This window comes from Lepidochelys kempii, chromosome 2 (assembly GCF_965140285.1).
Source record: "Lepidochelys kempii isolate rLepKem1 chromosome 2, rLepKem1.hap1, whole genome shotgun sequence".
Classification (NCBI taxonomy): domain Eukaryota; kingdom Metazoa; phylum Chordata; order Testudines; family Cheloniidae; genus Lepidochelys; species Lepidochelys kempii.
In genome coordinates, this window is record NC_136381.1 from 224,713,716 (window position 1) to 224,727,105 (window position 13,390).

General features: G+C 39.4%; 1 protein-coding gene across 4 annotated transcripts in view; it reads left to right on the forward strand.

The window, feature by feature from the left end:
* CDK6 (cyclin dependent kinase 6) overlaps positions 1-13,390 on the forward strand; it is a 203,020-nt gene that overhangs the window by 41,694 nt on the left and 147,936 nt on the right. For all 4 annotated transcript variants that reach the window (XM_073333958.2, XM_073333959.2, XM_078851783.1 and 1 more), the window contains exon 3: positions 4,943-5,078. In XM_073333958.2, the coding sequence (XP_073190059.1) occupies positions 4,943-5,078 (136 nt within the window). The remainder of the gene's footprint in view (positions 1-4,942; positions 5,079-13,390) is intronic.

The following is a 13,390-nucleotide window of genomic DNA, read 5'->3' on the forward strand; positions in this document are numbered from 1 at the left end:
CAAATATGTTTCTGTGTAGTGATACAGAAAATATTCACATAATATAAAAAGTGAAAATAGAGCTCTATGTGTGTTCATAGCTGATAAATCTTTCCTAGGTGGTACTGTTAACTCTAAAAGTTGGCTCCATTGAAAAGCAAGTCTGCAGTAGGCATCTAGTATTTCATAGTGTTCTAATTCAGATCTGCACATCAGCCCTTCAACCGTTTCCAGCCAAACTTCTTGTTAAATACTTGCAGGACTTCCTGTAGCGGATCTTAGATTTAGGCATTGCAAATAATGCAAAGGTTTCTTTTATAAGTACAATAGAAAGGCAGGGTTTGTGTTTACAAAGTATTCAGTATGGAAATCCTGTATTAATTTATCTGGATTTACTCCACTGAGGTCTATGGACACAATGTGAGCTTCTAAATAAAAGGCTGTATGCTGTAGCCTGTGCCAGAGATGCTGTATAACCCATCAAATAGGAAAAAATAAGCAGGAAATGGCCTGAAAGAATTACAGTTTAGATGGCAGAGTGAATCCTAACCATAGAAGGCAACCGTTATGGAATCACATAAGGATGCTTTTCTCACAGTGAATATAGAAGGGTATAATTTGTAATGAGGCTATCCCATCAATAGGGGAGCTATTAAGCAAGAGGGTGTACCTCATGCTAGCTATCTTCTTCCAGGGGTAATTAACACAGGCAATGCTAGATATTATTTTTTTATCAAAGGCTTAAACAAGCTCTGCTTAAAATTATCTATTTAGGGAGCATTTATAGTTTGCAGAGATAATTATATCCTATTTACTGTCTTCAGATGGGGTGGGGTGGGATTTGCAGCTTATTTAATTAAGTGTAAAGCACTTTGAGGTCCTCAGATGAAAGGTGGCATAGAAGTGCAAGATATTAGCATTATTACTACTCCATTCAGTGATTAATAGACAAACATTCTTACAGTTCTTAAACTTAGCAGAGTACCTATTAACATGCATTTAGAATACCAGGATCAAATTAAGTACAATTGGTAAAAATTAAACAGAGTTATTGGTATTTGATTTCCCTGTAAAGGAAGCTTGTAGTCATATACATTGCTTCTACATCTGACACAGTGAAATCTTGTTTAAAAAAACCCAAATAAACTGAATTACAACCCTTCAATGGTTGAAAGGGCAGTTTTGCCAATGTATTAAATACCTGGCAAAAAAAGGTGTTTTAATTTTTTTTAAGTAAATGTAAGCAAACACAAAGGAATCATACAGTTGGAAATATTTTCCAGTGTTTATGTTCAGATGTTCAGACCTGTCTGGCTCCTCTCTGTTTGCATGTGTTGGGGTTATAGGCAGTCCGGCTACATTCCACATTGATTCATATAAATATATTACAGATTATTAACCTCCAGCCAAATACCAGGGAATTTTGCTTTTCAGAACGGTTAGTGACTTTTCACAAAACTTATTTTTTATACAGAGGCATCCATCTTCTTTATGTTGTCCCATTAAGGGAATTATAAAGAGAATAATACTTGGAGGGGAAGGATAGCTCAGTGGTTTGAGCATTGGCCTGCTAAACCCAAGGTTGTGAGTTCAATCCTTGAGGGGGCTATTTAGGGGGTTTTGGGCAAAATTGGGGATTGGTCCTGCTTTGAGCAGGGGGTTGGACTAGATGACCTTCTGAGGTCCCTTCCAACTCTGATATTCTATGTTCTAGAGTTTTTGCTATTATAGACAATATCAGCCCCATAAATATATGTTCTCATGTTCATCTGATGAATGTTTGTTTATATGATTAATTAGGTCAAAATAAGTTTCTTATGGAGAGGCGGAGTCTCTCTCTGTTAAAGTTGCACCAAGCTTCTATTCTGCAGCCCATATAAGTTTGGCTCCAAAAATACTCTGATCTAAAAACTGCCATATTTGTTGTGAAAACAAAGTAGAATGTTTCTGTAAAGAAAATTAATCAAAATGATGTTTAAATTGCAGGTCATGTAAAAATCACCCCGATTTAAAATATTGACTTTTCCCTGTTTCTTTGTCTTCTTCCATCACCAAACCACAAATTCCTTCAAATTTATCAGACAGTTCAATCTCCTTGGAAACTCCTGTATTTAATGTAAATAGGTGGTTTTTTAGCAGTTATTAAGGTTTTTTTGTTGTGGGTCTTTAGGGGCACAATTCTGATTTGATGGATGTCAAAAGAGGTTTTTTGTCATTGTTTATAGTTAGAACAGATTTGGGCACAAGGGGCCAGATCCTCAGCTGCTATAAACTGGTGTTGTTCCATTGATGTCAGCTGAGCTCTATTGATTTACACTAGCTGAGGATTTGACCATAAATATTTGTGAGAGAATATGTTCCCTCTATTGGCTAGTGAGCTTAGAAAGCATATAATGATATTTCTGTAATGAACTGCTAGCAGCAAAGGTCCTTGAGCTCCGGGATGGAGGCCTGGGTTATTAGAGATGTAGAACCAAGACAGTAATGTCAGTTCTTCACATGTAAGTTTGGTTATGGAGAGTGGATAAGCTCCACGGTCCCATTATAAAGCCAATTTTAATTCTCCTTGCAACTCCAGTAAAGAAGCCTTTTGCTCATTTTTAGGTTTAAGTCTTATTGCTAACTAGAAGGTTTTCTGAACATTTTGCTTAAATGGAGTAGGAACTTCTTGAAACCAAAAAAGGAGGAGAAATTGTTACAAAACCTCTGATGTTTCTTTGTGTCCTTTGATTTCCCAACAAAACCCTAATATGCTACAAAATGTGAAACAGAGTTTTACACTGACTCATGCAATAGGCAGTTTTCAAGCACAATAATAATTTAAGAAATTGCCAATATTTGAAAATGAGACATGATCTTTTGTTGTTAAAGCTGTTAGGGGGTATAAAGGGCATTACAGAGAGAATTTTCAATGTTTATCTGTGAACTAGCCAGGACTACTTTTCAGAAGTGAAAGGAAATGAAACTCTTGGTTGTGTTACAATTATTCTTCATCAAAATGTGTCTTTGGCCTAAGACATCCATTTTCGAAATGGAATAACTAAGAAGCCAAGTTTAAGTGACTAGCCAGAGATTGTATAGGCAATATTTATTAAAGCTGGATCCAGAACCCTGAAGTGGTAGACCCATAAGAGCATCCAATAGAGCACACTTACTCTCTTAAATTTGGCTCAAATCTTTGAACTTAGGCCAGCTGTAAAATGGAGATAATGCTTAACCACCTTTATAAAATATTTTGAGATCTACAGATGAAAAAACACTAAATAAGTGCAAAGCATTTTTATTACCCATATTTTTCAGATGGCATAACTTCAGTGACTAGGAGGGAGGCACTATGGTCTAGTGCAGTGGTTCTTAAACTTGTGTGATCACACCCCGCTTCTTTGTGTCTGGGGTAGCTTACATCCCTCCACCTGGGCACCTGGCCAGCAGCCACCACTCTCTGGCAACCCAGAGGCTCCCAGCTTTTTTTGCTAAAGCACCTCACACACCCCAGACCTTCTGTGACTTCTAGGGAGTGCACCCCTCCCCCCCCCAGTTTGAGAACCTCTGACCTAGTGCACTAGGCATTACTGTGGAACCAGCATATCAGGAGTTTAGTTCTGAGTCTAAGAATAAGGAAATTATTAATTAAGGACCCCATTAATCCTACACTGTCCCTACAATAAACAAGCATGTTATTCTTATTGGGTATAAAATAAATGCATATTTTATCACTACAATCGTAACTTTGACCCAAAATATTTTTTCACCACTAATTTCAAAATAGTGTCTATCAAACTACATATTCTTCTTCTCAAGAATAGCAGTTACAGGTATTTTAGAAAAAAAATCTACTATCAATTGATAAATATATTGATTGATTTTGTTTCACGTTTCACACAGGAAGGCAATTAAGTCTATAATTTTTTAAATAACACTTGTAATTTTTAAAAAATCACTTAAAAACATTGTGTCAGATAACCCCATCTCATTTGAAAGCCATCAGTAATTAGATGATTTCCCCAGGGGATTGTGGCAGAAGAGGGCTCTGAGGAAGGGTTTGACAGAAGAGAAAGCAGTGACCCTCCATATCATTTAGAGGAGGGCATTCCATTCAGAAGGAGATGCATATAAGGAGGCACAGAAATGTGTGTGGGAAACAGGCAGTCATAGATCACTGGCTAGAGGAGCTGGGAGGTGTATCAGTAAGAAACAGGAGTAGACAAGTAAGAAGGGTGAGAGCTGTGAAGAGCTTTGAAAATGAGGGGAAGAAACTTTGAACTCGATGCTCTGAAAGAGGGTAAGAAAGCAGAGGGATTTAAGTAAGAGAGTAATGTGCTCAGAATGATGAGAGAAGAAGAATATTTTAGCAGCTGTATTTTGTATATAAAAGTTTTTTTTAAACTCAATTTCCTGACTCTCTCTCCACTTATAGCAATTTACTAGATTGATGAGTGCAAAAATGCTGTTTCTGTAGATCAGAGGAGAAGGAGAATGCGATTCTAAACTGAGTGACAGATCATTGTAATGGTGTATGTTGGAGAGGTGTGAGAAGAAATTAAAAGGTGTATAAAAGCAATCAGCTTCTTTGGTTCTTGAAAAAGTCACTGTATACTTATTTTCTCTTAAAGAAGAATGAAAGGGGAGCAAATGTGGCAGTAGGCAGAGAACATGAATACAAAATCAAATCATTTTCTGTATTCTGTTAACTGTAGTTGTGCCTTGATCAGAATTGATCATCTCCTCACCTAACGACCACTCTTTGATCATGCTGTGAAGTCATAATACTTGTGATTTCAGAATCCAAACATGAAATTTGAATGTGATGTCACAAATAATTGATCATCACTCAAATCATCAAGAGTTCACAGACTGTTCCTGCTTGGGAAAGTTCTTTCTTCACTCCACGTTTTATGAGCTGCAAGGTACTGCTTCGCTTGTTTCCGTCAACTTATCTCCTCTTTCCTTTTTCTCCTCTCAGGTTATTTGATGTATGCACAGTGTCACGAACAGACAGAGAGACCAAACTAACACTAGTGTTTGAACATGTCGATCAAGACTTGACCACTTACTTGGATAAAGTTCCGAAGCCTGGAGTGCCTATGGAAACTATAAAGGTATCGAAGAAGGATTTTTTTCCCTTCATAATTTTAGGAAATATTACTATGTAAAGACAAAGGGCTTAATCATAAGGATCTTATTCAGGCAAGCTACTTTTTGCTTCAATGGGAGTTTGCATGAGTGAGGGCTGAGTAATCACCTACTTAGGACCTGAGTTCTAGTGCACTGATCTGTGGTTCAGTAAGTGGTAAAACTTTTATTATGGAAATGTTCATACTTGTTTTCCTTTGATTTGGATTTTATGTTCCTCCCTTACCCTGTGTCACCCCACCTCATCCCACTGTTTCCTTTTAATCCTCCCACATCTGAATTTATCATTGGAAGTCATCAAATACCTTCACTTACAATAGTGGTTCCCAGCAGCCTTCCCCAGTGGAAGGTTATTCCTTAACTGTTCACTTCAGGGTTACTTGAACCATCCTCTGAAGCACCAGTTAATGGCCAGTGTCAGAGACAGAACACTAGATTAGATGGACCACTCATGTGATCTATTATAACAAGTCCTACTCTCCTATTCCTTTTTTCTTTTATGGTTTTTTCTTTATTTTTTATTCATTTTTTATTCTTTTCCTTGTGTTTTTTTCTTTTACTTTTTAAAATTTATTCTCTTTCCTGCCTGCACTTACTAGAAAGCTACATACAGCTCTCAAGATAGAGGGCATTCATTGATGGTTCTGTATACCTGAGACCCTTGTGTTCTTGCAGCTGAGCTCAGTGTCACTGAGCAAAGCTTAGGTTGGCATATTGCTACCCTATACATGTGAATTACTTCCATGGCCAGCTGCATTGCAAACCATTGTAGGAACAGGAATGGATGGTAGGTGGCTTTCAAGGAGCTGCCTAGTGGCTTATGCATGGCAGTATGTTTGTGGTGAAGCAGATGGTCAGAGTGGATCCAAAGTCATGTAGTTTTCCCTTCCTGTGTGCATTAATATGCTGCCTTCCTAGGAAGGCCTCTCCCCAAGTTAGAAAATACTAATTTAAATGTATTAACTCCATAACTTTTTCCCCCTCCTGCTGGGGGGTGCCATAGTAAAGCTCCATATTGAGGACTGCAGTTTGAACCTGATCAAAATATTCAAAAAGGGGAATAGAAGCAGCGGGATTGATTGATGTTAAAATGTCCTACCTCATGGTTATGCCTAATAAGCGTTTTGCTTTCTTCTGTGATAAGAAATAACTTTTGCTTCCAAGGAAGGAGTTATCTTGCTACTGTACTAGTCATTTTTGGAGGTGTATTGTGTCTTCTTAACCTGGCAGGACTCCTAGGGAAATAAAGCAGCAGTGGAGGAGAAAGTGGGAGGGAAAAGGGAAATTCACTTAAATTTTTTTTATTATTCCACTAATTTTTGTTAACATTGGCAACCTAAGTGATTTTTTTCACCTTTGGGTCTGAAATCATACACTTCAGAGACAGATCATTTTACTTATCAAAGCCACAAAAAGTGTAACTTAAGGCAGTTCCAGTAGTTTTATTTTTGTAAGCAATCTTCTTGCATAAATGTTAAATTAAAAAAAGGAGAACAGCTGGATTCAGCCTCAGCAGTGGATTGAAATGTAACTCGCATATTACAAAGATGCCATGTTCTAATGCTTTTAGGGTTCTGCTCTTCGCTGAGATTTTCAGGGCTGCTGAAAGGATTTGGTCATTTAATCCTCATTAAAATGTAATTAGTTAATTAGCATTAATGGGAATTGAGCATCCCAACACCCTAAGTGGATTTTAAAAAAATCTCACCTTTGTCTTTTAATCATATTTCTTTCAGTACATATATAGATTAATGCGTGCAATAGTCGGAGGCAAACAGAAAAAAAGAATATTGGTCTATAACATTGTGTGCCATTTTTCCAAAACCTGGTTCTAAAATTGCATCGGCAAACATGAAATTCTGCTTAGGAATTAAGTATTTGTGCAGGCAATTATTGGTGTTGTGTATGGACCAATATATGATTCTGCACAGACATTGCAATTCAGATGATGGATTATGATTAGGGCTCTTCTGCAGCGGCCAGTGGGGACAACCACACCGGCTGCTGCTGGAGCAGCTCTGCAGCCAGCCACACCAACCACTGCTGGAGTGGTCCCAGCCCCTGACCCAGCCACACTGGCTGTTGCTCTGGCAGCCTCAGGCTGCGGGCCCCCGGGACTGCCTGAGCACCTGGCCCCCAGGACCGCCTGAGCAGTGGTCGATGCAGCCGGCTCCAGGAACCTCCTTAGCAGCGGTCCCGGCGGCGGTGGGAGGAGCTGCAGCTTGGTGGCTCCCGGCAGCGGTCCAGGGCAGTTGGAACAGCAGCTGGCCTCCCGGGGCTTCCCCCACGGTAGCGGCCAGAGCAGCTGTTGGCCCCCTGGAGCTCCCCAATGGCCGCTGGTGCTGCGGGCTTCCTCCCCTCCCAGCAGCGCCCCCTCCCCCCCCCCCCCCCCAAAAAAAAAAAAAAAAGATTCTATCCGGAGTATTTATGGTAGACAACATGGACAGGTCACAGGCTATGATTTTTTTGTTTCTTGCCCCTGACCTGTCCATGACTTTTACTAAAATACCCATGATTAAATCATAGCCTTAATCATGATAATTTGGTTCTATAAAGCATGTGAAGGAGAAGAGTCTAGCCTTCTTAAAATGAACAGGCTCAGTTCTCCCCACTTATGCCTATGTAAATTTCATTGCAGTCAGTGGAGTAAATCAGAGCAAAATTTGGCTTGTGATGTCTACAAAAGCCAATTTAATGGATAAAGGAAAAAATCCAGCTAGTGTTTCATAGAATCATAGAATATCAGGGTTGGAAGGGACCTCAGGAGGTCATCTAGTCCAACCCCCTGCTCAAAGCAGGACCAATCCCCAACTAAATCACCCCAGCCAGGGCTTTTTTGTTTACATGATCCCTTTTCCTGATTTCAGCATTTACATGTGTTGGTTTATGAACTTTATGTGCCACAGGGAAAAGGAAACCGAGGAGTCTGTGCTTCAGCCTGGAGGTATAAATTCCAGCTCAAGAAGACATAACTGCACTAGATGTGATCAAGCTAGTGCACTAAGAATAGAAGTGTGGCTGCCATATATTCCTAGCCTCTTGGTTAGGATCCTGCTTGTGCCACAGTGGCTACATTTGTATTTTTAGCATGCTAGTTCGATGAGAGCTAGCACAAGTATGTCTCCTCAAGCAGGAATTTACACCTCCAGCGCCAGTTTAGGCATACCTCAACTTTCTTAATTGTACTTAATTGTACCTTGTTACTTCTGTTCACATGAGCAATGCTCAGCTAGTGTAGTTGAAGTCACTCAGGCTGCTCATGCAAGTAAGAGTTCGCAGGTAGGGTTGCCAGCTTTCTGATTGCAGAAAACTGAACACCCTTGCCTGGCCCCTGCCCCTTCTTTGAGGCTCTGCCCCCGCTCACTCCGTCTTCTCTTCCTCCATTGTTCACTTTCCCCTACCCTTGCTCATTTTCACTGGGCTAGGGCAGGGGGTTGGGGTTCGGGGGGGGTTTGGGCTCCAGATGAGGGTGAGCGCTCTGGGGTGGGGCCGGGGATGAGGGGTTTGGAGTGCAGGAGGGAGCTCCAGGCTGGGGGTGGGGCTGAGGTGTTCGGAGTGAGAGATCACAAAGGTTTTTGATGCACCTAATTCCCATTGATTTTAGTGGGAGTTTGGTGTCTAAATACCTTTAAGGATCTAGGCCTAGGAGTCTAAATCACATTTATTTTCAAAATAGGCATAGGCACTTAGGAGCTTACATCTCACTGAAAGCCTGCTAAGTGCCTAAGTCACTTTTGAAAATTTATCCCAGGGCACTGTGCCACAAATTCACTTTATCCCTGAAAATGAATGCAGTCATTGCTCCTTTCTGTGTACCCTGTGAATTCCACTCTGTCTGTGATAGTAGCAAGTAATGTATCACTTCTTAGTAAATTAAAATGAAGATGTAGCTTCTCAGAAAACAAGCCAGTTTTCTGAGTTTTGCTGTGAGTCATTAGCCCTCTGCCACAGACGCATGTACTCTGATCATGTTTGAGATGCGGAGCAGATGTTGCACAATCACGTGATACTGAAAACAAGGTGAGAAATTCCAGGAATAAATACACCACAGTGATGATGAAACTGCTGTAAAAAGAAGAAAAAAAATCTTCAGTGTGGCCTGTATCTAACAACATTGTTAAAAGAAACTCCTTAAAAAGTGTCACTGCATTAATGAGCCCATTCAAATGTGCATGTTGTAGGACCTAAATAAATGCTTGATTAGTTGGATTTCTAAAATTGTCCTGCTAATATTTTATAGTGAGGAAAAGAAGCAAAAATCTTTTTAGGCATTGAGAGTCATGGTTATATATATACATGCAAATAACAGGGCAACATAAAATGATTTGAAGTGGTTTATTATTTTGGAGGACTACTTTAAATAGAAAAGTTTATTCTTTTAAAATGAGGGCTGTTATGCCTCCTAGAACGGCAAGCTGGCTGAATAGATGAAGAAAAAGGAAGCATGCCACACAAATGGCAGCTTCTGGAGGCATTATGGTGTCAATAACATGCTTTCTGGGTGATGGATACAGGAGAGGTTCCCCTTAATGGTGGTGTAGCCAGCTCTTCCCCATACTGCAGCAGTTCCTACAAACATGAAGGCAAAACCATGTCCACTTCTTTGCCGCACCCAGATGGCCCCTCTGGAGCCACTGATGCTGTGCACAGTCTGAGGTCTCCAATCCACAAATTGCCCTCCTTACACTGATGACCAACTTTTGGCTATGCTGGGGGAAAATGACTCTTTCTCTATAGTGCCCATCACTGCCTGCTCCTACCTCTTCGTTAAGGCACTTGTACTGTTACTACCGCAATTTGGATTGTCTAATTTTTTTATTTTGGGAGAGTCCTGCCATTCATTTTTAAGTTTCAGAGTAACAGCCATGTTAGTCTGTATTCGCAAAAAGAAAAGGAGTACTTCATCAGATGAAGTGAGCTGTAGCTCACGAAAGCTCATGCTCAAATAAATTGGTTAGTCTCTAAGGTGCCACAAGTACTCCTTTTCATTTTTAAGTGCCATGGAGCGGACATACTCCGAACCCTAATTATTTCCAAATTCAAACACTCAGAAAATGAAAACAAAAATTCTCTTATTTCCTGTGGTGCCCTAATCCATGCTTGTGCAGAACCCTAATCACTTCCAAACGCAGGAGCTCATAAAAATGTGAAGCACTCCAATCATGTTAAATCACTGTGCCCACTCTAGTGTGATTTAAAGTCGTTCGTGAGTGCTTCACATTTTTTTTATGAGTAGTGAAGGCAACCTGACCGTAGTAATAATTTGAGCCTCTAAATATAAGTAGGTGAAATTGTAAATGTTGTTGTGTAAAGATGTCTACCAAATAATCACAAAATAAAGGCCGGAGAGAGCTACAAGTCTATAAGGGCTTGACCCATCACCTTTTGAAGTCAGAGGGAGGATTTCTATTGATTTCAAGGTGCATTGGATCGGGGACTGTAACTCATCTTTCTTCAGCAAGATTATGGGAATAAAGATAATCCTAATGGATTCTCAGTTGTAGTCAAGGGCTAAGGACCATGGAAAAGCTTACCTCCTTCTGTTCTAATTGCAAGGAGCATTTCTTTGACCCTGCCTTCTGTAACATAAATAACATAGCAACTAGGGCTATCGATTAATCGCAGTTAACTCACTCGATTAGTTCAAAAAAATTAATCACAATTAAAAAAATTAGTCATGATTAATCGCATTTTTAATCACACTGTTAAACAATAGAATACCAATTGAAATTTATTAAATACTTTTGGATAGTTTTCTACATTTTCAAATGTATTAATTTCAATTACAACACATAATACAAAGTGTAGACTGCTCACTTTATATTATTATTTTTTATTACAAATATTTGCATTGTAAAAATGATAGAAGAAACAGTATTTTTCAGTTCACCTCAAACAAGTACCATAGTTCAATCTCTTTATTGTGAAAGTGCAATTTTTTTTTGTTACATAACTGCACTCAAAAACAAAACAATGTAAAACTTTAGAGCCTGCAAGTCCACTCAGTCCTACTTCTTATTCAGCCAGTTGGTAAGACAAAAAAGTTTGTTTACATTTACAGGAGATAATGCTGTCAGCTTCTTATTTGAAACGTCACCAGAAAGTGATAACAGGCATTCACATGGGACTTTTGTAGCTGGCATTGCAAGGTATTTACATGCCAGATATGATAAACATTCCCCTTCATGCTTCGGCCACCATTCCAAAGGACATGCTCCAGGGTGATGATGCTCATTAAAATAATGTGTTCATTAAACTTGTGACTGAACTCCTTGGGGGAGAATTAATATGTCTCCTGTTCTGTTTTACCTGCATTTCATATTATAGCAGTCTCAGATGATGACCCAGCACATGTTCATTTTAAGAACACTTTTACAGCAGATTTGACAAATCGCAAAAAAGGTACCAATGTGAGATTTCTAGAAATAGCTACAGCACTCAACCCAGGGTTTAAGAATCTGGAGTGCCGTCCAAAATCCGAGAGGGAAAAGGTCTGGAGCATGCTTTCAGAAGTCTTAAAAGAGCAACATTCAGATGTGGAAACTACAGAACCTGAACCACCAGAAAAGAAAATCGACCTTCTGCTGGTGGCATCTGACTCAGATAATGAAAATGAACATGCGTCAATTCACACTACTTTGAATTGTTATCGAGCAGAACCCGTCATTATTCATGAGGCCATTAAGTGGCAGCATGAAGGGACATATGAATCTTTAGCACATCTGGCATGTAATTGCGATTAATTTTTTTAATCGCTTGACAGCCCTAATAGCCACGTGTATATTTGAAATAAAATTAAATTTAAAACAATCTACCAAAACAAGACACTCCACTGCACTTGCTTCTCCCCTGGGGGAGAGGATGAGAGAACAAACAACATGTGACAGCTGTTAGTTATGTTGCTTAATGCACTGCTGAAAGGTACACTGCTGATACTACAGTGATAAACATGATATGAGAACCTTCATGGAGTGGAATGGAATAGAATAGAAGGCGATGAGGTAAGGTTCCACTAGTAAACCAGCAATGATGGGTTTCCATGTAGTCAGGAAAAGAAGACAGTTTTTTGCATATCAGGACAACTCACACACTTTCTCCAAAGTAATTTACACCAATCTTTAATTTATATGAGCATTTTTTCTTAATGCCTTTACCTGCCCCATAAGGATAATGACTAGCTCCACTTTGAGATATTGTTATGGATTTGATTTTCCATTTTTGGTGGTGAGGAAAGCTTGCCAAGGGGGTGGTTGGATGGTGGGGGTTTATTTGTATGACTGTCTTTTTAGCACATGTCAAAAGCACTTAGCGCCTTAGCTAGACAGTTATTTGTATAACTTACAAATAAAAAGAATAAAATAAATACATAAATAATTTTTGGTTATATCATTGATTATGAAGGTTAAAGTTTACCTTGGTTAAAGTCCACACAGACTTAAAACTATTCAGGACTCCTTAAACAGTGAAATGTTACTATTCCCCACTCTCTCACTCTTTCTAGTAAATAGAATTATGATTTAGGCATAGTAAAACTGTAATATTGCAAACATAGGAGATCAGATTCAGCTCTCCATTAAATGAATGTAAATCCAGGATAGCGCCATTGATTTCAGTGAAGTTATTTCAGATTTACACTAGTGTAAATAAGAGAAGAATTGGCCCATTAATTTAACTTGCATGTTTATTTTGGTGCATTTAAGAGAATATGATTTAATTTCTGTTACCTCAGTGGAGCTCTAAATTATCACTGCGATGCCAGAAAGCTTCTGGCTCTTAATATTCTGGATGCCTTTGAGACATAGGTAAAAGCTACAGTGACTGGATAGAGATTACTTCTGAAGCTGGGATTTTTATTGCTAGCACATCACTGTAGTGATAGTCGCTGCAAGCTCTGGAGTGATGCAATGTGAGAGAGAAAGGGAATGCTAATTATGTATCTGTATTCTAAACTTTTCTTACAAGCTACAAGATACTTATCTCTGTCTTTAGTAAATTAAGTCAGATTGTGACAGATCCTTTCACGGGTATGCAGTGTGGAGGTCATGCAAAGAGCCATCCCACCCTCTCTCCCTTTAATTTTTGTGCTATTCACAGGTGTAGTCCTTTTGCCTGAGGGAGATCAAGGACTTCTCCCTCCAGGTACCCCTGAAGGCACACATTACCCCAAAGGGAGTGATGATGCATGGGAGGAGTAGGCAGAATGGCACATTGTGATGAGGGAGCAGGCTCCTAAAAAATCCTCATAAACATATTTATTCTCATTGACTGCCTGGTTCTG